At 38.4% G+C, this 24,300-nt stretch overlaps 1 protein-coding gene and 1 pseudogene across 1 annotated transcript in view; both read left to right on the forward strand.

Annotated features, from left to right (window-relative positions):
* Window positions 1-10,846, forward strand: part of LOC139940295 (uncharacterized) — a 34,913-nt gene extending 24,067 nt beyond the window's left edge. The window contains exons 8-15 of the mRNA XM_071936485.1: window positions 1,725-1,850; window positions 2,298-2,393; window positions 2,518-2,751; window positions 7,430-7,660; window positions 8,699-8,773; window positions 9,487-9,612; window positions 10,397-10,492; window positions 10,602-10,846. Of these exons, the coding sequence (XP_071792586.1) occupies window positions 1,725-1,850; window positions 2,298-2,393; window positions 2,518-2,751; window positions 7,430-7,660; window positions 8,699-8,773; window positions 9,487-9,612; window positions 10,397-10,492; window positions 10,602-10,846 (1,229 nt within the window). The remainder of the gene's footprint in view (window positions 1-1,724; window positions 1,851-2,297; window positions 2,394-2,517; window positions 2,752-7,429; window positions 7,661-8,698; window positions 8,774-9,486; window positions 9,613-10,396; window positions 10,493-10,601) is intronic.
* Window positions 10,847-12,329: 1,483 nt separating this feature from the next.
* LOC139940296 (uncharacterized) lies at window positions 12,330-23,672 on the forward strand (annotated as a pseudogene).
* Window positions 23,673-24,300: the final 628 nt, after the last annotated feature.

The following is a 24,300-nucleotide window of genomic DNA, read 5'->3' on the forward strand; positions in this document are numbered from 1 at the left end:
TCACAACAACGTTGCATTTCAGGTGTTACTCTAGTCTCGTCACAACACGCTTGCCACAACGGATTGAAGTATGATCTTAACTCTAACAATCCAGACCGATGGGTCTTACCGTACGAGGATCCATGCGAGTATGTTACTGCACTCGGCGGACTGACTACTCATAATATATCATATCAACAGGGGGCGTCCTTTTACCTGGATAAGATATTCGTCAGACTGCATACAATCTTTGGTTGCCAATGTTATCAAAAAGGTATGTATAACATGGTTGATACTAAGGCATAAATGACGGCATTATCAGAAACAAAGGCAATGCAATTTTACTACGGAAGAAACACTGCAAAATGAGCTACAAAACTCGCATGAGCGTTCTTACTGTTTATTTTTTTAGAATACTTGTATTTAGCTGTTCGACTAGGTAGTCGCCTACCATTGCAAAGCCACAGGGCCACTTTAATGTGAGGGCTACACTTAACTGGTTTGGTCTGCCGAAACAAATTAGATGCCAACTACTCCAGTGTCTGCAACAGGGTTACCCCCTTCACACTCCGGAATGGCTAGGCTTTCTAGAGCCGCGTTCCCAAACAGCTGGAAGGGAAGACCACTTGCGGGCGAGGCATGAATGCATCGCCTACCAAACACGAAACATAACGAAAAACAAATTGGCCAATTCACGAAGGCCTTGAAAAAAGACTACACTCAAGGGCACAGGCGTTTAATGTTTCACGGCGTTATGTTTCAATACTTATGATGTGACAGATTGTTATGTCAAATTTGTTTCAAATAAAATTTGAATTTTGCCTTTTTTATCCCTCAGTGTATGATGGTACCATTGGTCAGTCATCAACCAGCGCCATTGAGAGAGAAACGACCATCTTCTGGGATTGTCCAGGTTGGTGTTGTCTCCTTTGAAACTCCTTTTCCCCGGCATACTGAGAAGTAACGATAGTTGGTATATTTTACTTTTGGCCTAGTTTGAACGTTAAACACTTCTGCCAAGTGACCTTCAAGTGCAATTAATCGTATATCAAAATGGGATGGGCTTAAAGTACTCTAAATGTATCGTACTTGTTTAAGTTCTTTTGACACAGTCGAGCGGTAGCGGTGTCAGATGCAATTGTGTCCGCCATGCAATACTGTCCGCTCCGGACACTTTTGCACATACAATCGTGTCCGGGGCTTTGCAAAAACCGTCCGGCGGACACGACTGTACATAATGTGCGCGCGTATTAGCGAGCGTGCATGCACTGAACCTACGTATTATGCAGCATGAATATTCACTTAATGATTGCAGCGAACACCCAACGGCCGAACATTTCCCATGTCATTCATGACATGCCCTTGTAAAAACAAATATGGCGAACGTGTTCCGTCGACGAAGGGTGTTTAATTTACTGCAGGACGGTTTTGCACGGGGTGGACACAACTGCATATGCAAATGTGTCCGGGCGGACAAAATTGCATTATGCAGCAGCGTCCGGGCGGACACGATTGCATTTGCAAAACCGTCCTGCGGACATTATTGCAATATGCAATATTGTCCTCCGGGTAGTATTGCAGAGTGGACATAAGTGCATGCGACACCGGTTAGGTTTTTAACTCAAAATGTAAGGATTTTTTTTAACTAACATTTTTTGTTAAAGTAAAACGACGGTTCATATGAGCGACTTGCCGTTAAGTTGGAATTAATTCCAATCTAAAATAACTGTGTTTGTTCTTTTCAGTGGATTTCTCCATAATTGGCAATCCAACTGAGCAAAGTTCGACGCACAGTGTCCAATACTCATCTTACAAGGCTGTAGACGGCAAAGGTGTGACAGCAACCCAAAACGGAGATTGCACACACACAAGTAAGGCAAAAACATCCCATGACATCCCATGATTAAGCCTTTTTCCGGGGAATTTCCATTAGTTTTGTACACAAAACCAAACGAGGACAGTCGATATGTTCTTTTTCGGATCCCTTTTACTAAAATCTTCGGTTTTGATGCGTAGACATGTTCACACTCACAAAACCTTCATGAAACACGGTGTTGTTTGGTTTGTGAAAGAATGAGTCCGATGAATACATGACGGGTAGATACAAAACGTGTGTCTCGTCGCAGCTTTGTATGTGCGCTTTAGCAGCAATGACTATACGTTACGAACAGCCTGTGCAAATACATTCAAAGGAACGAGTACCGTACATTTTGAAGCATAATTAATGTGAGGATATGCTGACATTTTAGTAATTATTGTAATGTTTTATTCCCCTATACAACATAATAAAATGTGGTTGTTTTATTCTTTGCCAACAGCGGGATATGGCGAGATACACCCTTGGTGGAGAGTTGATCTTGAGGGTGAGCATTGCATCAGGACGATTACAGTCATCAATAGGATCTTCTGTTGCAGTAAGTACCATTTAGTTCTACATTCACACACGACTTAGGTATTGCTTAATTTGGGGGCTTTAAAAACTGTCAGAAATTGAACCGCCTACATCATGCTTTTTTATTATAATTTGTTTATTTATAGGCGAGCGTTTGACTGGTGCCGTTGCTAGAGCGGGGATAGACCCCATCGTTACCAACAACGACATATGCGGGGAACCAGTGACGGCTGAACAGGCTGCACCACGTGGTGGCATTATTGAGTTTAAATGTGACCCACCGGTGAGGGCGCGCCACGTTTTTGTAGACATACCAAAAGACACGCCTGCACAACTGCAGCTGTGTGAGGTAATGGTGAAAGAATTTCCCCTTGAAATTTGTTCGCCATAAGAAGTAATTATAGCCGCGAATCACAAACACAACGTGTGGGCTTGTATTAAACTGATAAAAAGTTATTTAATTGATCGCGATTAATTTTAATTGTTGTTTTTGTTAATATTACTGTATGCTTTATTGCCTTAAGACAATGTTCATTTTTTATTTTAAACGTCATGTAAAATGCATTCATTTGGAGCATAACATCAAGTTTAATCTCAAGGTGGGTTTTTTTTTTTTTTTTTTTTTTTTCTCAATTAAGCCTTAAACCCAGTTCATACTTCCTGCAAATGCGAATGCAAGAGAGTTGACCCGCTGAGCTCTACCATTTCCTGCCAATTATTCGTTGCGAATTTGTGACGTTAAAGCATTCCTATCTCATTCGCATGAAGTATTAACCGGGCTTTACGCTATCTTCGCTCTAGCAAAACATTTTGTTTGATACTGCTGTTGATAGTTTTTGTCTGACATTGATATAAACTCAGTTCTTAGTGGCACACATGCTGAAACAATATCCATTAAAAACCAGTTAATTGTTTATTGAAGTTTAAAACAATCTCACTAAAACAGACCAGTGAAGCCTTAATGTAATACAGAGAAACAACAAAATAAAAAAGGAATTAGAAGAATATTAAACTATAACCTTTAACATTTTAATTAAAAAAAAAAAAGCAGAGTTCCCTTTTTACTACAATTATTCACACACAAATAAAAAAAAAATAAAAAAATGCAATAATTTGGCGACTAATTTAGGCCTACAGTTAAAGGCAGTGGACACTATTGGTAATTACTCAAAATAATTATTACCATAAAACCTTGCTTGGTGACGAGTAATGGGGATAGGTTGGTGGTATAAAACATTGTGAGAAACCGCTCCCTCTGAAGTGCCATAGTTTACGAGAAAGAAGTAATTTTCCACGAATTTGATTTCGAGACCTCAAGTTTAGAACCTGAGGTCTCGAAATCAACCATATAAACGCACACAATTTCGTGTGACAAGGGTGTTTTCTTCTTTCATTATTATCTCGCAACTATGATGACCGATTGAGCTCAAATTTGTACAGATTAGTTATTTTATGCATATGTTGAGATACACCAACTGGGAAGGCTAGTCTTTGACAATTACCAATAGTGTCCACTGCCTTTAACAAACAAAAGAACGAATCAATCAATAATTTTCTGCGATTGCTGTACATATATGCGTCTACACCTATATGGATTAGCTCGTGTTTTTGCCGTACCGGCCGATACTTGAAAAAGTCAAGGTTGCCAATTATGAACATCGCGTATTGTTTGGTACTTATGAAAAGCCTCTTAGTCAGTGTGACTAAATCTGCGATGAAAAAAAAAAATCGTCTTTTGGTTCAACTCCATTTTAATGACACTTGACACTATTGGTGATTGTCAAAGACCAGTCTTCTCACGTGGTGTATCTCAACATATGCATAAAATAACAAACCTGTGAAAATTTGAGCTCAATATTGGTCGTCGAAGTTGCGAGATAATGATGGAAAGAAAAAACACCCTTGTCACACGAAGTTGCTTGATTTCGAGACCTCAAATCTAATACTGGGGTCTCGAAATCAAGTTCGTGGAAAATTACTTCTTTCTCGAAAACTACGTTACTTCAGAGGGAGCCGTTTCTCACAATGTTTTATACTATCAACCTCTCCCTATTACTCGTTACCAAGTAAGGTTTTATGCTAATAATTATTTTTAGTAATTTCCAATAGTGTTTTTTTCCTTCAATAGACTTCTTTCTTCGTATACTCTATAACCCATTACAGTGATTATCCTATTTTGTTGCCGTACCTATCTACAATTAATTTGAAAGTGCCAAGGTTGCCTGTATATTATTTGTTTGTATTGTTTTCTAGAAAGTGTCTTCGTCATGGTGACCAAACCTTCGATTGACTAATCGTCTTTTGGCTTAACTCAATTTTAAATCCTCTTTAAATAATCTTACGGCCGTGTGCAATCTATTAAGTTTTTGTAATTATTTCTTGCGAAAGGTCATGTGGTTAATAATAGAAGAGCAATCTCACAAAAAATTCAGCACATTTGACGTTTTGTCTTGTAAAGGGAAGTCACGTCAAAAGCCTTATTTTTCTTCAAGCTGGTTTCAATCGGTATACGTTGGACACAATTAAGAATAAATTGGTTAAGAAATAAGGATATCATAACTGTTTCAAATTTGATGTAGGCCTACAGTGAGTTGTAAAATAAAATCAGCAAAGCTGTGTGATAACATGTCGCAGTTTATTTGGATGTGCGTGATAACCTGGGTTCTTTTTGTTGGTAAGTGATCTCTTTCATTAAAATTCAATTTTAATAAATTCAACATTTAAAGACACTGGACACAATTGATAATTTTAAAAGACCAGTCTTCTCACTAGGTGTATCTCAACATATGCATAAAACAACAAACCTGTGAAAATTGTTTGTCGAAGTTGCGAGATAACACAGAATGAAAAACACCCTTGTTTAACGCGAAGTTGTGTGCTTTCAGATGCTTGATTTCAAGACCTCACACTCTAAATCTGAGGTCTCGAAATCAAATTCGTAGCCTTGCTCAAGGCAGTCGAATTATTCACTCCGAAAAAAGAACGCCGCTGTATAAAAACCCACCCGTATTCACTGTGCGTAACATCGCACGACACGATGCCCCCGTACACTATCCGCATGCGGAGGCCGCGTGATTGGACGTCAAAATGAATAATTCATTTGCCTCACATCCTGTGTTGTCTGATAGGTCTGACGAAAGATATACATACTCATGGGCTGCATACTAGCATATCCAAAAGCCCCCCCCCCCCCCCCAATTTGTTTTCCACTAGTGGACATTTTTTCATGAAACACATTAAACCCGGACGTTACAGACCCGACAAGGCTGTCGGCCTGACGGCCTCCGCATGCGGTTAGTGGTACGAGTGCGGATGTGACAGTGTGTATACGGGTGGGTCATGCGGTGTGATCGCACGCACCACGCACAGGGTATACGGGTGGCTTTACAGCGACGTCTTTTCGGAGCGAATAATTCTGCCTTGAGCCAAGGCTATCAAATTCGTGGAAAATTACTTCTTTCTCCAAAACTACGTCACTTCAGAGGGAGCCGTTTCTCACAAAGTTTTTATACCATCAACCTCTCCCCATTACCCGTTACCAAGTAAGGTTTTATGCTAATAATTATTTTGAGTAATTACTAATAGTGTCCACTGCCTTTAAAGACAATGGACACTATTGGTAATTGTCAAAGACCAGTCTTCTCACTTGGTGTATCTCAACATATACATAAAATAACAAACCTGCGAAAATTTAAGCTCGATTTAGCTCGATCGGAGTTTCGAGATAACTATGAAAGAAAAAAACACCCTGGTCACACGAAGTTGTGTGCTTTCAGATGCTTGATTTCGAGACCTCAAATTCTAAACTTGAGGTCTCGAATTCAAATTCGTGGAAAATTACATCTTTCTCGAAAACTACGTCACTTCAGAGGGAGCCATTTCTCACAATGTTTTATTCTACCAACCTCTCCCCATTACTCGTTACCAAGTGAGATTTTATGCTAATAATTATTTTGAGTAATTACCAATAGTGTCCACTGCCTTTAATTGAAGTTACTTGGTGTTTCGGCTCTAAAGGGTGCGTTCGTTTAGCTTCCCTGGGTCGACCCCGGTGCGTTTTTTTTTTACCAGGACGAACGTGGGTAATTATCTGCACACGCTTGTCCTGGGAAAAAAAAAACCGGCACACACCGGGGTCGACCCAGGGAAGCTAAACGAACGCACCCAAAGTGTTAAAGACTTTAAAATTGTTTTGATATTGTTGTGTGGCTTCCCGTGTTACCGCGGAAAATACATTTTTTATATTTTACTAATTTTCCCCCCTGTTCGTGTGCTTGCATTTGTTTTACTTCAATTGACAGCGACTTTGTACACCTTTTTTTCTGCTCCGCAACATATTCTTTGTCTGAGCTTTGATTTACATTTATGGCAACATTTTAATACATGTTTACAAGTACAAGTTCCGTAATTGTGACGTCATGATCTTCTTAAAGGTGCATTATTTGTTATGTTTACGTAAGAACTCTAACGATCAGGCTGAAACATTGTTAGTGTAATAACCCTCTTATGGAACAGGTAAAATTGTGTCCTGGTGAAAACGTCATTTTGTGTGTCAACTATTTTTGAGGGACCGAACATTTATTTGAAAGGAACACAAAATTCACCCCCTAAAGACAATCACCGACGTAGACTGCAAGAGTCGATAACAACATTAAAGGCACTAGACACTATTGGTAATTACTCAAAAAGTTTATTAGCATAAAACCTTACTTGGTAACGAGTAATGAGGAGAGGTTGATAGTATAAAACATTGTGAGAAACGGCTCCCTCTGAAGTGATGTAGTTTTCGAGAGAGAAGTATTTTTCCACGAATTTGATTTCGAGACCTCAAGTTTAGAATTTGAGGTCTCGAAATCAACCATCCAAAAGCACACAACTTCGTGTGACAAGGGTGTTTTTCTTTCATTTTTATCTCGCAACTTCGACGACCGATTGAGCTCAAATTTTCACAGGTTTGTTATTTAATGTATATGTTGAGATACACCAAGTGAGAAGACTGGTTTTTGACAATTACCAATAGTGTAATGCCTTTAAACTCACAACAACGTTGTATTTCAGGTGTGATGGTAGTCTCGTCCCAACACGCTTGCCACAACGGATTGAAGTACGATCTCACCTCTAACAATCCACACCGATGGGTCTTACCGTACGAAGATCCATGCGAGTATGTTACTGTACTCGGCGGAATGACTACTCAAAATGTATCATACCAACAGGGGGCGTCCTTTTATCTGGATAAGATAATCGTCAGACTGCGTGAATTATTTGGCTGCCATTGTTACCATAAAGGTATGTAACATGGTTGATATTGGGGCAAAAGTAACCGAATTATCACCAACAATAAGTTAATGTCGATCAAAACATTAAAACCGAAGAAATAAACTGCAAATTGAAGTATAAACCCGTAAGAGTGTTGTATGACTCGTAGTACTTTTAGAGTACTTGTATTTAGCTGTTGGACTAGACTTGTATCTAGATTGCAAACTACTCGTAGTCGAGTTGACCTACAAAGGCCACTCTTGCGATCGGCAATGCTTGGTACTCGACTGAAAGGCTATAATGCTGACCACGACGCTCTATTTTTTAGACTTTTGTTTCATCATAGCGTAGAATATAATTGTACATCTTATTCGAATGAGATATTTTTATATCACCTAACATCACAAGGCCGCAACGGCCACGTGAAGGCCGCTACACTTAACTGCTCAGCGTCAAATATCAAAGAGCTGCTGAGCGCAAAAATTTGCTTAACATGAAATTTCTTCCTTGATAAAAACAGGATTACCAACCAAATTTCCATTGTTGCATATTGCTTGTTACTGGTATTCAGCTGTTGTTTGCTTAACCTGACAATCACGTGGAAATTTGGTTGGTAATCCTGTTTTTACCAAGAAGGCAAAAATGTCATGCTTAGCAGCTCTATGAAATTGGGCCCTGGTCTGCCGAACCAAATCTACTGTCGCCAAGGATGCATTGCAAACTACCCCTAAGTCTGGAACAGGGTTACCCCCTTCATCCACTGTGACCAAGGCTGGCAGAACAGGATGCAAACTACCCCAAATCAAAATAATTAACTGCCTTTGTCAATGTTATACTAGCCTTTTGAAAAGGCCTTCGTTGCTCGGACAGATTCCGTTTCCAAACAATTGGAAGGGGAGGCCACTATGGAGTGAGTCGAATGAATGTTTCGCTTACCAAAAAGTGCTACGGTCAAGGGAACAGGCGTTATGTTTCAAGGCGTTATCTTTAAATGTGTTATTTTTGATGTGAGAGATTGTTATGTCAAATTGTTTTCAAATATTTTAACTGGCCTTTTTTATCCCTCAGTTTTTAATGGTACCATTGGTCAGCCATCAATCATCGCCATTAAGAGAGAAACGACCATCTTCTGGGATTGTCCAGGTTGGTTTTGCCTTCTTTGAATCCCATTTGTCCCCTGAAAAGTAACGGTAGTTGATGTACTTACGGTACTTAACGGTAGTCGAGGTAACCCTCGACACATCGAACCTCAGAATGGTTTAGGTTTCAAATACGCTTAAAAGCAGTGGACACTATTGGTAATTGTCAAAGACTAGCCTTCACAGTTGGTGTATCTCAACATACGCATAAAATAACAAACCTGTGAAAATTTTAGCTCAATCGGTCATCAAAATTGCGAAATAATAATGAAAGAAGAAAACACCCTTGTCACGCGAAGTTGTGTGCGTTTAGATGGTTGATTTTGAGACCTCAAGTTCTAAACTTGAGATCTCGAAATCAAATTCGTGGAAAATTACTTCTTTCTCCATAACTATGGCACTTCAGAGGGAGCTGTTTCTCACAATGTTTTATACCATCAACCTCTCCCCATTACTTGTCACCAAGAAAGGTTTTATGCTAATAATTATTTTGAGTTATTACCAATAGTGTCCACTGCCTTTAAATGAATTGTACATGTATGGGTCTTTGACAAAAGACAGCTGTACCGGTAAGGAGTTGATTCGAAAAGTGAGGATTGTTTTGGGGGTTTTTAAGGTAAAACGATTTTTTTTTTTCATAGACAATGCCATGAAAGTAACGTGTTGTATAGTCAGAATTAATGCCGACCTAAAAGAATTGTGTTTGGTTCTTTTCAGTGGATTTCTCCATAATTGGCAAACCAACTGAGCAGAGTTCCATATACAGGTCCCAATACTCATCTGACAAGGCTGTAGATGGCAAAGGTGTGACAGCAACCCAAAACGGAGATTGCACACACACATGTAAGTGAGGCGAAACACTACAACCCACACCCCGTCGTGTTCGACCATCACGTTAGAGACACCTATTGTACTTTCTGTTGTTGAAGCAATCGCCATTAGTTTTGTACGCATGACTACAGAGGACAAATAGTGAGGACCTTTTGTCCTTATTGACAAATGTCCTCGGAGAGTACGCCATACAAACACACATGTAATTTGTGTTAATCGAGGACATCCCATGGTATGGACTTTAAAAGTTAAAAGTTAAAACTTTTTGTGCGACTTCCCCATTGGTTTTGTACACGACACAAACAGAGGGCTGTCCCAGGTCAAATTCCCAGATCCCTTTTTTTTTAATTCTTGGTTTAAATGCGAAGACATGTTCACAAACAAACACAACCGAATTTTCACCATGAAACACGATATTATTTAGTTTGTGAACGGGTGAGCATGATGAATAAAACAAAAACGTGTATATCCTTTTACAGCTTTTATCGAACTAGCAGTGACAACTTTACGTTACGAACAGTAATGTCCGAATATCTTCAAAAGAACGAGTACCGTACCATTCAGAGCATAATTTATAAGAACACTAAAAAATATTACAGCCAAAGTTAGAATTTGCCAATAAGATATCAGAATTTTTTTTATCGAAAGAAAGCCCATTTTCACATTAAAATTTTCTAATTCGACTTTACCAATTCAGTGAGGGCCAATGTGAGAACATGATGACATATTTCAATATTTTAATGTTTTATTCCTTAACAGCTAAAATAAAGGTGGTTGTTTGATTTTTTGCCAACAGCTGATTATGGCGAGATAGACCCTTGGTGGAGAGTTGATCTTGAGGGTGAGCATTGCATCAGGACGATTACAGTCATCAATAGGATCTACTGCTGCAGTAAGTTTTTTCTAAATCAACAGACGAATGTGGCTTTGCTTCTGTTTGTGCTTCTTTCTTTAAAAACATCAAAAATTGAACCGCCTACATTTTTTTTTTTTTTTTACAGGCGAGCGTTTGACTGGTGCCGTTGCCAGAGCAGGAATAGACCCAATAGTAACCAACAACACCATATGCGGGGAACCAGTGACGGCTGAACAGGCTGCACCACGTGGTGGCATTATTGAGTTTAAATGTGACCCGCCGATGAGGGCGCGCTACGTTTTTGTAGACATACCGATAGACGGGCCTGCAAAACTGCATTTGTGTGAGGTAATGGTGAAAGAGTTTCCCCTTGAAATCTGTTCACCTTAAGAAGTGGTAATTAAGGCAACAAATTAATAATACATTAATGAGGGCTTGAAATGAAGTTAAGTAAAAGACGATTACTTTATCACAATCTATTTCTTCACATTGTATTAAAGGCAGTGGACACTATTGGTATTAGTAAAAATAATTATTATCATAAAACCTTACTTGGTGACGAGTACTGGGGAGAGGTTGATGGTATAAAACATTGTGAGAAACGGCTCCCTCTGAGGTGATATAGTTTTCAAGAAAAAACTAATTTTCCATGAATTTCATTTCGAGACCTCAAGTTTAGAATTTGAAGTCTCGAAATCAGGCATCTCAAAGCACATAATTTCGTGTGACAAGGGCGTTTGTTTTCTTCCATAGTTATCTCAATCGAGCTCAAATTTTCACAGGGTTGTTATTTTATGCATATGTTGATATACACCAAGTGAGAAGACTGGTCTTTGACAATTACCAGTAGTGACCACTGTCTTTAACGTTACACCGTTGTTACATCGAAGTAAATATAATGCAATAACTGTAACAATATTCACTGCTAGTCGTAATAACTTTAGAATGTATTAAGAGTAGACACTAATGTTTTGTGCTTGACGATTATCTTTTACACCCTTATTTTACGCTGCCTGCGATTGTGTGAAAACAAGATTTTCCATTGACTTCGTGAACTATCACAGTACGCAAACAAGTGGATACATTCTTTTGGTTTTAAAGCCATTGTACACTTTCGGAACAGAAAAAAAAAGTTCACAGATTTACAAATAGTTTACAGGGTTTACAGAAGGTAATGGTAAAAGACTTCTCTTGAAATATTATTCCATGAAATGCTTTACTTTTGGAGGAAACATTAAAACAATTATCAATTCTCGACAACGAGAATTACAGATTTATAGTAAACACATGTCATGACACGGCGAAACGTGCGAAAACAAGAGTGGGTTTTCCCGTTATTTTTTCCCGACTCTGATGACCGATTGAGCCTAAATTTGCACAGGTTTGTTATTTTATATATAAGTTGTGATACACGAAGGGTGGGCCTTTGGACAACACTGTTTACCGAAAGTGTCTACTTGCTTTAAAAAGTAGGATCATGGAGTGGTAGAAGTAAATCAAATCACACAACTTTGAGATATTTTGATGTGAATCATACCATATTCCTTCTAAAAGAACGATTTAAAAAATTTAAAAGCCCCAAAGCGCCCAATCCGAAGGCAAAATGTCCATTTATTTAACACATTGGAATAAAAAAAAACAAGAAAAGAAAAAAAAAACAAGAAAAAAAAAACAATAGACAATCAGTCGTATCAGTTGTTTACACATCTTCCTTTAATACCGGACTCAAGGATGTCTTGTAAGAGTCTACTTGTTTCATAATCATCTTATTGTGTTGATGATGATTAGTCATTTTTACTCCGCTACCCTTGCACTGATGACGATAATATGCTAGTCACATAATCGTAATCTTGATATCTGTATCGTTGTTGCGATGGGGACGTGTACTGCATCAGCGATGGGTCTAGTATCATTGAGCTTGGTGAGTAATTGCAATTTGTTTGGTTTTTATGCTTTACATTATTGTTTGAAATTAATTTGCTTTGTATCAGTTGACTTTAGTTCTACATGCTACACTGTTGTTGTTGACTTTGTGAAAAGTTATTAAAAAACGAAGGAAAAAAATCCGATATATTTCTTGTGTTTATTTATTTGGTTCGGACAGTTACAAAATTGCATTACTGTGCCTCAAGCTTCAGAATTATTTGAGAAATGGAGTTGTCTACCTATTATTAAAACACGAAGAAATGTACAGGCGACTGGTTCCAGGCAAACTCAAATACGAACATATATTCAACGTTGTTTAGTTTTCTTTTATCTCTTGGGCATAGTGGGTTACAGCTAGAGGAATGTCTGACAGAGTGTTTATTTTTGCATCAGAAATGCTCTAAAATTGCGCGTTTGACATTGCCAAGGGTTGAGATTAAAGTCACTGGCGAGTTGTCACTGTTTTAAAGGCAGAGGACAGTGTTGGTAATTGTCAAAGACTAGTCTTCACATTTGGTGTATCTCAACATATGCATAAAATAACAAACCTGTGAAAATTTGAGCTCAATCGGTCGTCGAAGTTGCGAGATAACTATGAAAGAAAAAAACACCCTTGTCACACGAAGTTGTGTGCGTTCAGATGCTTGATTTCGAGACCTCAAGTTCTAAACTTGAGGTCTCGAAATCAAATTCGTGGAAAATTACTTCTTTCTCGAAAACTATGTCAATTCAGAGGGAGCTGTTTCTCACAATGTTTATTACCACCAACCTCTCCCCATTACTCATCACCAAGTAAGGTTTCATGATGATAATTATTTTGAGTAATTACCAAAAGTGTGCACTGCCTTTAAGCAATTTGTGTTAAAGTAAGGTCTCCCGGTCATCTTAAAAAATGCCCATTACTTCTAACTTAAAGCTGTAACGATACTCTGGAAAATCCGCAAGAGTTGATTGTTAATTAATTCGTTAATTTTTTTTTGTAAAAAAACCAAAACAAATACGATGGTCAAAAACAATGTTTTAAGGCTTTTTGGCAAGTTGTATTTTATGGGATACATGGACAGTTGATGAGTGTCTGATGACATCACGAATTCAAAATCGCGCGTCAAACAAGGGTTATAGTTTAAGCTGCTTTTGATTTCAGTTTTCGTTTTCGTTTATTCATTTGATATCATCGGAATTAGGTTCGTTAGATTTTTGTTTTGTTTATTGAGATTTTATATTCGATTTTCTCAATTTTGTAGTTTAATTTCAAACACATCTTACTGATATTGAATGGTTGCCAGCCTCTTGCTGCTGGCTTTTCCTCAATAAGCTTCGCCATTTTGATCTACCTAAACTTTGAAAATGCAATTACGACGTCATCTTGCTGCAGGTACAGATGCCGTTTACAATAATTGGATTTTTCTGACAACTCATACAATTTCAAAACTGTTTACATATTTAGCATAAGTTTTAGGTTTTCTTTATTGCAAGACATAAAAACATTAAAGTATAAAGCTACATCTAAAATAGACAATAAGGACGCGGTTGATCACAAAAACCCTGATTAAACCATGGGACTATGGTTTTTATAAAGAATATGCATTAATAGAGATGCCTTTTAATCTCCAAGAAAACAAATCGATTCGAACCATAAGACTGTTTCTTGGGGTCCAATATGCCATAATACAGACTCATCAAAATGACGCCAATCTTGCAGCTAACAAATCGATTCAAACCTAAAGAATTGGTATCAACTGGCATTTACAGGAAACGGGTGTTAGATTGAAATAAAAACAAGCTTTGATGGTCAAGCTGTGATCGTAAACAAGATTTCATGTTGATGATAAACCAACTCGTCGTTGTCATCATTTTGGGATAATGTTCACTTTACTTGTTCTGCTACAAATTATTATAAACTTAAACTGTATGAAGCTAAGTTTAACATGTGGTAATCACAGAAAATTGCAATCAGCAACTCATGTTTGATTCATAGACTTAACAAGTCTAGCTCACAATTATTATTACTTTTTTTTTTCAACAAGAGTATGAAATAAACGTGTATTGAATTGAATTGAATTGAGCTAGATATCTGGTATGAGAAACATTGCCAAGTTAATTTTCATAAATGAAAGTGCAGTGCTACAGGTTGTGTTTTAACCATGTCATACCTTGGTGTTGTGAACACTATACCGTAAATTAATAATCAAACACTGGATGACGTCAGTGGAGTATTTAGAACAGTGAACTTTTTAGTTACCATGGGTTGACTCCTTGGCATAAATAACGGAAACCAGTCAACTCACCCCAGCAAAGTCGCCCATCAAAAAGTCGTCTACTACAAAGTCGCCCCAGCAAAGTCGCCCCTGACGTACAAAGTCGCCCCTCTCAAAGTCGCTCCTCTCAAAATCGCCCCCTGACGAAGTTGCCCTCGACACTCGCCCCCAGACAAATCCGTTTAGTGCATACATGCAAGGGGGCAAACGTGCCGGGACGACTTTGTCATGGGGCGACTTTGCCAGGGTGACGTTGAGAGGGGCGACTTTGTATATGAGCGGTGACTTTGTAGAGGGCGACTGTCGGGATTAGAATTATAATAGATGTTAAATTTGCATCGGGGATAAAGAATATTAATTTTGGTTTTTACCCATACACCGATGTGTGTTAGCACTGTATACTCAGTACTTTCCCGAGTCCTGTGAAAAAATATCACAGGCATGTTACTCGGGTGGGATTCGAACCCACGACCCTTGCAATTCTAGAGCAGTGTCTTACCAACTAGACTACCGAGGTTGCCCGGCAGCTAGAGGCAGTTCGAATCCTATGTTTTGGCAGCGGGTACCGCAACGATATAATAGATGTTAAATTTGCATCGGGGATAAAGAATATTAATTTTGGTTTTTACCCATATACCGATGTGTGTTAGCAATGTATACTCAGTACTTTCCCGAGTCCTGTGAAAAAATATCACAGGCATGTTACTCGGGTGGGATTCGAACCCACGACCCTTGCAATTCTAGAGCAGTGTCTTACCAACTAGACTACCGAGGTTGCCCGGCAGCTAGAGGCAGTTCTTTTAATTAAAAGATTAGAATTGTCTTTTAAATTGTACATCAATTTCATATGCGGAGGACCATAGACACACCAGGCTGAAATCATTCATGTATTGAGCAAAGTTTATGGCCCCTTCATTTAAAGACACAGCACCAGCAATAGAAGCAGACATAACATCAGCCTAGACAATAAGGACGGTATGATCGAAATTACTGAGCAAAATAACGCAAAACTTCCAGCATACAGATCGATTTAAAAAAAAGGTATCAACTGGCTTGAAAAGGCAACGGTATGGTTTTAAAACTGTTCATATGAAAAGTGGTCATCAACAAGCTTCTTAATGAGTGGTAAACAAGGACAAAATTGGTCATACAGACCCTAATTGAAGATTGGACTGTGGATTTTGAAACAATATGCCGCCTAATAAAGACTGAGCAAAATTGCGCCAACAAACTTCCAGCAAACAAATAGATTCAACACGCGATGTGTTGCGACTGGCTTGAACCATGCTTGAACAGGCAACGGGTATGGTTCAAACTTGTCAACAAGGTTCCTTTTAGATGATATACAGCTTGTCAACATAGGAAGAAATAACAAACAGCAATAAACAATAAGACGTCATTTATCAGAATGACTGGGCGAAATTACACCAAACTTCCAGCAATCAAATCGACTCAAACAATGGGTATCGACTGGCTTGATCAGGCAACGGGTGGTTTTAAAACTTTTCATAATGAGGAGAGATCGTCAACAAGCTTCCTTATGAATGGTAAACACTTAGTGACACCAACCTTGATTAAAGATTGGACTGTGGGTTTTAAAACAATACGCTGTAATGAAGACTGAGCAAAATTATAGAAAACTTCCAGCAAACATTGCGATTCAATCGGCTGGAATAGACAGTTTGAAAAAAAAAAAAAAAAAAAAAAAACTGTCCATATGACAGTCCAAACTGTCAACAACGTTTCTATGTAATTATACAACTTGTCCGTATCATCTTTTGGGGAAAATGTTCCCTTTATACTTTCCCACATTTACCCACATATTTATCACCTGACTATCCTCAAACTTACTGGGGGGTTTTCTCTTACAGTTAAATTGTCTTGAGATGAGTTTTACTACAGGAGTTTGTGTTTATGGTATGTTACTCTTTCATTCAATCAACTTGAATATTAAGTGCAGTCAACTTAATAGACAAACTCAAGTTTCTTTTTCTTTTGTCTCTGTTATCAAATCATCTTGGTTCTGATGATATAATAATTTATAGCTTGCGACATTTGCACGAATGCTACAAGCTATGGTATCACGAACTGACTCAACAATTCAGTTTATCACGGACCTCCAGTTTCACAAAGTGACACACACGTCTGTTGATTGTTACTTGATGACGTCAAATATGTATACAAAACAAACAGTATATTGATCAAGTTCAAATCATCGACGTTCCACTTTAAGAACACAGAAGTAACTCGCGTGTGGCTAACATTGTTAGCGTTATTTTTACAGAATCGATACCTCCTATTGTGCCCCCTACCACGTGGACTGCTTGGTTTAGCGTGGATGACGGGAAACGAGACTGTAATAGCAGTCAGATCGATAAGTTGGTTTGTCGTTATTTTGGTTGTTTTTTTATTTTAATTTTTGGTAGAAGTTGAAAGTTTTTTGTTCGATAGACTTATGCTGTGTTTCAAATCTTAAGTCGTAATTCCGTTTTGTTCTGAAAAAGTCTCAAAAAGGGCCCTTTCTGTCATGCTTAAGATATGTATACCAATTTACATATTATAAGCAAACAGTGGTACATGTTTCTAAGCTGAAAAGAGCAGAAATTGTTGAAAATAATCATTGTAGCTGTTCCAACTTTAAAAAAAAATAATGCTAACTTTCAGTTATATATGTTTGATTTAAACAGGCTTACCCATCAGTGTGCGTCAGCCCAACCCAGGCCGAGTGCCGAGTGAAATTCCTCCACACTGATGACGTCACTGCCGGGCAGGCTTTGGTCTTGAGCTGCACTCCTGCTGCCGGACTCCTGTGTCAAAACTCGGATCAACCTTATCCCCAAGAGACATGCCTGGACTATGAGATCAGATTTGAATGTCCAACACCTGCGGGTAAATTGTATACTATTTTTACTGATTGTCTAAAATCTAATTTTGTATCTGGTTCCTTGTACTAAACACCAACAAAAATGAGAGTTGAGACGTGAGAGGAACCAGACTATACTGGCGTTCCATCTTTATCTCTCAAGACTGGAAAGTGTTTTCTATGTTATATTTTTAAACATCGTTTGGTTAATCATTTGAAAAATGTAAAGTTGGCGGCATTAATAAAGAAATGTGCTTGAGAATCTGACCTCTTTATTGGTTCACAATAGACACGTGCTAACAAGCACGCACAAACACCAATCAACACTTAATATGCCATTTATTGGCTACTTTTACACATTTGTTTCTTTTTCTGTCTAAGGGGGTGTTTGATTATAATATTATTATTTGTATACTTTCAATATTGGATTGTAAATAACTAACAGCCACTTGTTCGTGATCGGTAATTAATTACGTCAGTCTACAGATTATTGACATTATTGCGTTTCTCCATTTCTCTTCAATACAAGTATTTGTGGAATTTTTTTAACACTGTAACTATTGAAATAAATGTTTTCTTCTTTTTGTTTTCTAAGATACCCTTCCAGACCCCAATTTCCAACTAAGCGGTAAGGCAAGTGAGAGTGACGATGACCCGACATCATGCGGTGGGCCAATTACCTTAATCTATCCCAGTAAAGGCGGCTTGACCGGAGCGGTGAATGAACCGACACCGATATCCGCAGACAGTTTCAACTCATCCAATCATCTTTGCGCACAAAGAAATGTTGATGGCCACTTGTTCTTCAGGTCTGTGCTTTTCAAATGCATCTCGGAGACATCTTGTCGTACATCAGGTTGGACCTTGACATTCTGGATGAACTACAAGAGCCTTCCAAGTACTTTAAGACGATATATAATATCCACGGGAGGGCATGACACTACCGCACGAGGTTTCGCTATTTATATGACAAGGAAATTTGTTTTGATGGTCCGCGGCGATCTCAATAACAAGATTTGGGAGATGAAAATGGCTACTCCTGAAGTGTTTCTTACTGATGTCTGGACCCATCATTGTTTCACGTACAATGCCGATGATGGAACCCGGTATTACAAGAATGGGGTGTTAAGCTACTCGCTTGAAACGGAGACTAGTATTTCAACCACCCACCCAACGAATACTGACAATGTTTGTATGCTCACAAGTAATGGTGTAAGTGCAGGAAGCCCAGAGGGTGTTTTCAGCGATTTCAAAATGTTTTACAGAACCTTTAACGACACTGAAGTTCATCGAGTTAATTGAGGTCTCAAAATTAAATTCGTGGAAAAATACTTCTTTCTCGAAAACTATGTCACTTCAGAGGGAGCCGTTTCTCACAAAGGCCAATACCATCAACCTCTCCCCATTACTCGTAACCCAGAAAGGTTTTGTGCTAATAATTATTTTGAGTAATTACCAATGGTGCTCACTGCCTTTAAAATATATATATAAAAACATGTAGTTTAAAAAATATGAACTATGGCCTTCGTGGACTAACACTGTAGTAATGAGTGCAATGGAATCGCAAGGTCATATATTGCAGGTATCTAAACTAGCGTGTCTTGCAGGAGAAAAGATGAGGCCATGTTATAGTTGACGTCATCAAGTGTCACATGACCCAACGTGCAGTTTTCAAAAATCCATGTGTTCAACAATATTATTGTAAAACCTTAATACACGTATCCAAGCTGGAATGTAGTGAAGCGGACATGTGAGTTCGTGCTTAAAGGCATCATCAAGTGTCAGTCAAGAGACGTCACCTTAAAGGTGCAGTTTTAAAAGAGCTACATCCAAGGCAATTGTTACGCTTTATTATAACACGGGTGTATGAATACCAGGGTGTGTTAAATACAGTTCTTTGGAATGACCCTTTGTCGGTCATTTTCAGGTTGTTGCTCATTCGGAAAGTTCAACTATCTACTGAATTGAATTTGAATTAAAAAGCAGATAAGAGGGGGGGGGGGGGGGGGCGAAACAAACTTACAATACGTTCTGACTCTTTCTCGGTTTGAGAGACACAATGGCTGGATAGAGAGTATACGGCACCTTATCAAAACTTTCCCCGGACAACTTGTGGAAGGGTTTTCCCGAAACCATTTGGGAACATTTGCTTGCTCTCAGTAGATAGCAAATCTAAATGTGTATGTTTTTACCAACATTAAACAAATGGCCCATAGAACTTTCCTGAAAACTTTCCTGAACTTTCCTGGTGTTTATATACAGAATGCACAATATTTTGTTGAGGGATAATAAATTAGCTCCGGGAAAACTTTTCCGCAAGTTATCCGGGGAAAGTTTACATAAAGTGCCTACACATGGGAATACCTTCTTGTGATTACAGTTCAAATTAGAGCAGATCCAATGAAAATTTATCACATACTTCCAGCACACGAAACGTTTACGTATAAGAAGGTTGGGTTATTTCATCAATTCTGGTTTGGATCAATTTGACGTAGTCTATACGTCCTACTATACTCACAACCTAACAAGTATTGATACAATCTATATTGTTCGCACAATCCTATCTGATAAACATGTCAAGGTTACCGATATTAAAAAATTGTATTGTTTGATACACTTTAATGAAGTCTATTCGTCATAGCGACTTCTTGTGTTACGTGGCCTGATTATTCGATCATGTATTGGTTTCACCCAGATATTCACTTTAATTAGAACGTTCTGTATGCTGAGATGTATCTGGTAAGTGACAATACACAAAAACTCAACACATTCAACGGGGCAGACATCTTGTCTTGCGGGGGAAAGTCTCAACACCAGCGTATTTCTTTGTATAAGGTCTCATCTGCTTCAAATGTGATGTACTGTGATTTGTAAACTTAAAATTAGCAAGTTTTGTGGTGTGATGGCGCAGTTTACTCGGCTGAGTGTTATCATTTCGGCTGTACTCGGTGGTAAGTCACCTCTTTGAACGTACATGTTGCATTGTTATGTGCGCTTAGGCTTAAAACAAACGTTGTTTTGAAATAAATAAATGTGTTTTTTACTTTTAAAAAAGGACAATACGAGGGTTAACATACATATAAAGTGTGATTTCCCTTGAGGTTTGTGAATTGACAAGGCTCTCCATTTTGTATAAACAAGTGTTGTATTCCACAATGGCGGACATTGTTAGTTCATGCAGTAAAAGGGGGAGGATTGGGAGGATTTTGTTCGAGACCTTGTACTCTTCTTCATCTTTCAACCATATTATTTTCACAACACATGCGTTTTGTAGCAAAAAGGATTTGAATGTGCCCGTTTATCTGAAATTAATAAGGTGTTTTTTGCACTACGGCCGGAGCCCGTTATTTTCTTTTTGTTGGTATTTTTGTCTTTTTGTTTACGTAAACTAAATGGGTACTTTGTCCAGAACGCCTATCGTGTTTGGGTTTTTTTTTTACCTTTTTTTTTTTTTTTTTTTTTTTTTTACTATGGTAACCTTTCTCATATTCAAACTTTTGGGCATAAAACCTTACAGAATCACATAACTTCGGAGTGAAATGTTTCTCCAAATGCTTGAAACTTCTGAAAGCTGCCATTATTGGCATTATGTTTGAATATAAGAGTAACCTGAAGTACACCTTCCCTTCGCTTAGATAAGCATAACACATAATATTGTCAGGCAAAATTTGTTTAAAATCACTTTCCAACTCGACAATTTGTTATTCCTCAGCTCATTTATGGAGAGAGGTTGCGGCCAACAATTGTTACCTTGGCCAGGAGCCTGACTCTAACCAAGAGGGTAAACTCAGATGGGTGTTACCAGTTGACTACAACAACCGCTGTATTTGTACACGACTCCTACCAGGCGGATTGAATTTGTACACACCAGAGAGATCGTACATACCTTATTACATTGATCAGCCACCATTCAGAGCCACTGAGATAGAAATGGTCGTCTTCTTGGATTGCCCAGGTCAGAATTGTCTCCTTTAAAACCTTTTGGACCTGCAAAATTAACAATATTTAATAGTGTGATTATCTAGTATAGTTTTTGTTTTACTTTTTACCCTCCTGATAGACGATGTGACCTGTGACATCACAGGTTTACAAAAGAGCCACAGAGCCTGGAGGCACGATTTGGACATAGGATAATAGGTTTGGGAATTTTTTGGTTGGGGTGCGTTGGTGTATACAATGTTATCATTAAAGCCACTTTTCATTACGTTTACAATCTCTTTGTTCTTTTCAGTGGATTTCTCCATTATTGGCAAACCAACTAAACAGAGTTCCCTGTTCAGGGACGGGCACGAATCTTACTATGCTGTAGATGGCAAGATTTGCGATGAAGCTCCACTCAAGAGTTTCACACACACAAGTAAGAAAACAAACATTTAACAACCATCATGTGAGAAGTATTATTCTCTCTAAACGCAAAACAGTGAAAAAGGCACTTTTTGAAGAGCCATATGAGGGACAACTCTTTTTCGAGTGGTCTTCAACTCTTTTACATTGTAGTTTTCATCATTTTTTTGTGATTTTCACTCTGTCCTGGAGTGAAACCCCCCTAAAAGAGTGATATATGCACCGCGCTTTTTAAAGAGCCATTTGAGGGACAACTCAAAATGTAAGGAAGTAAATAGTAAAAAATAGTAAACTTTGCGGGTACAACCATGTATATGAGATCTCTTTTGAGGGAGTATTGGCTCTAATGACAAGCAGAGTATACTGTTCGAAAAGAGATCTTACATAATGGTATGAACCCGCATAATAAATAGTTTCTTTTTATTTTTCACACCATGCAAAGCTTCTAACACCATTTAGCATACCATGTATTTGTAGGCTGGAATGAGTTTTATATAAACACTAATTTGCCAGCAAGGCGGACAGCAGAGAGTCCTGTTAATCTTTCACAGCTTTGGGCTAATTTGAAGTGACAATTGTAGGCCTATACATACTTTTAAAAGAAAGAGTCTTTTAAAGAGTACCACGAGGACCAAGTTGAGGTAGTGCATATATAGTATTATGGAAATACTGGTTGTTATGATGCGTGACGTCACGGATCGTACTTTTCTCACGCGAAAGAGCTTGTGACCGGTGTCGCATGCAATTATGTCCTCTATGCAATACTATCCGGAGGACATTATTGCATATGCACATATTGCACATTATTGCATATGCAATAATGTCCGCCGGAAGGGTTTTGCATATGCAATCGTGTCCGCCCGGACACATTTGCATATGCAGTTGTGTCCGACCCCGTGCAAAACCGTCCTTGCCGTTGATTAAACGCCCTTGGTCGACGGAACACGTCTGCCTTTTTTTCAAGCTAACTAAGTGCATGTCATGAATGACTTTGGAAATGTTCGGCCGTTGGATATTCGCTGCAATCATAAAATACGTGAATCTTCATGTGCGTTTACGTAGGTTCAGTGCATATGCACGCTGGCTTACGCGCGCACATACATGTAAGTAATGTACATGTCCGCTGGACGGTTTTTGCATAGCCCGGGACACGATTGCGCATGCAAAAGTGTCCGGAGCGGACAGTATTGCATGGCGGACACAATTGCATTTGACACCGGCGTCCTGCAGCGAGTTGACATTCTGAATAATTATATAAGTCCACATTGAATGTTTCATTCTCCCTCAAGACAAATACAAATCTGTGCTTTCTTTTCACAATCTGTGCCACATGCGGTAGATGGCGAGATGGACCCGTGGTGGAGAGTTGACTTTGAGGGTGCTCATTGCATCAGGACGATTACAGTCACCAATAGGATCGACTGTTGTAGTAAGTTATCGAAGTTTTTTATCAACAAACGACTTGGGTTTCGCTTCTACATTATCTTGAAAAAAAAACAATTGTATTTTCTTTTAAAGTTTAAACAAAGTATCCGGTTATATAATTACTTTTGTTTTAATTATTGTTAAAGGCCATCGCTTAACTGGTGCCGTTGCTAGAGCAGGGATAAACCCCATCGTAACCAACAACGACGTATGCGGGGAGCCAGTGACTGCTGAACAGGCTGCACCACTTGGTGGCATTATTGAGTTTAAATGTGACCCGCCGGTGAGGGCGCGCTACGTCTTTGTAGACATACCGATAGCCAAGCCTGTAATACTGCAGCTGTGTGAGGTAATGGTGAAAGAATTTCCCCTTGAGGTCTGTTCTCCCGATAGACAATGAAAACTAAGGACACAAATCACTAACACAACGTCTGAGCTTGACATGAAAGTAAACTTATATTAAACATAACGAGAGCTTGATGCGACCTTAAAGCCATTGGACACTTTCGGTAAACAGTATTGTCCAAAGGCCAACACTTCGTGTATCACAACTAATATATAAAAAAAAGTAGTTAAGATGTTAACGTGTTGTTTTAGACAATACAATGCTTTATCAGGTATTTTGCTGTGTCTTACATTAATATGAAATAGTTTCTTATTCACAAACATCTATACACAGAATTCATGAATAGCAGAGAGTTATTTCACATTCTTAGAAAATGATATTTTGTCAATTACTTTTAAAAACAATTTATGACAAAACAAAATAACAGAACATACACAACATTTACCTGAAAGACGCCCAAGGCGCTTCAAGAACAAACTGAAAGCAAGATCTCAACACAATCAAAAATACATTTAATAAATTGAAACAATGTAAATAAACAAATAACGAGGGTTCTGCAATAAAAACAAAAACTGTCGAAATCAGCCAGAAAATAACTAGCTACGGTCAGTAAAAGATTGATTATTTAAGAGTATCAAACAGTAACACCTGTAATAGCCAGATATTGCTGTAAAGGTAAACA

The sequence above is a fragment of the Asterias amurensis genome, chromosome 8 (genome assembly GCF_032118995.1).
Source record: "Asterias amurensis chromosome 8, ASM3211899v1".
Taxonomy (NCBI): domain Eukaryota; kingdom Metazoa; phylum Echinodermata; class Asteroidea; order Forcipulatida; family Asteriidae; genus Asterias; species Asterias amurensis.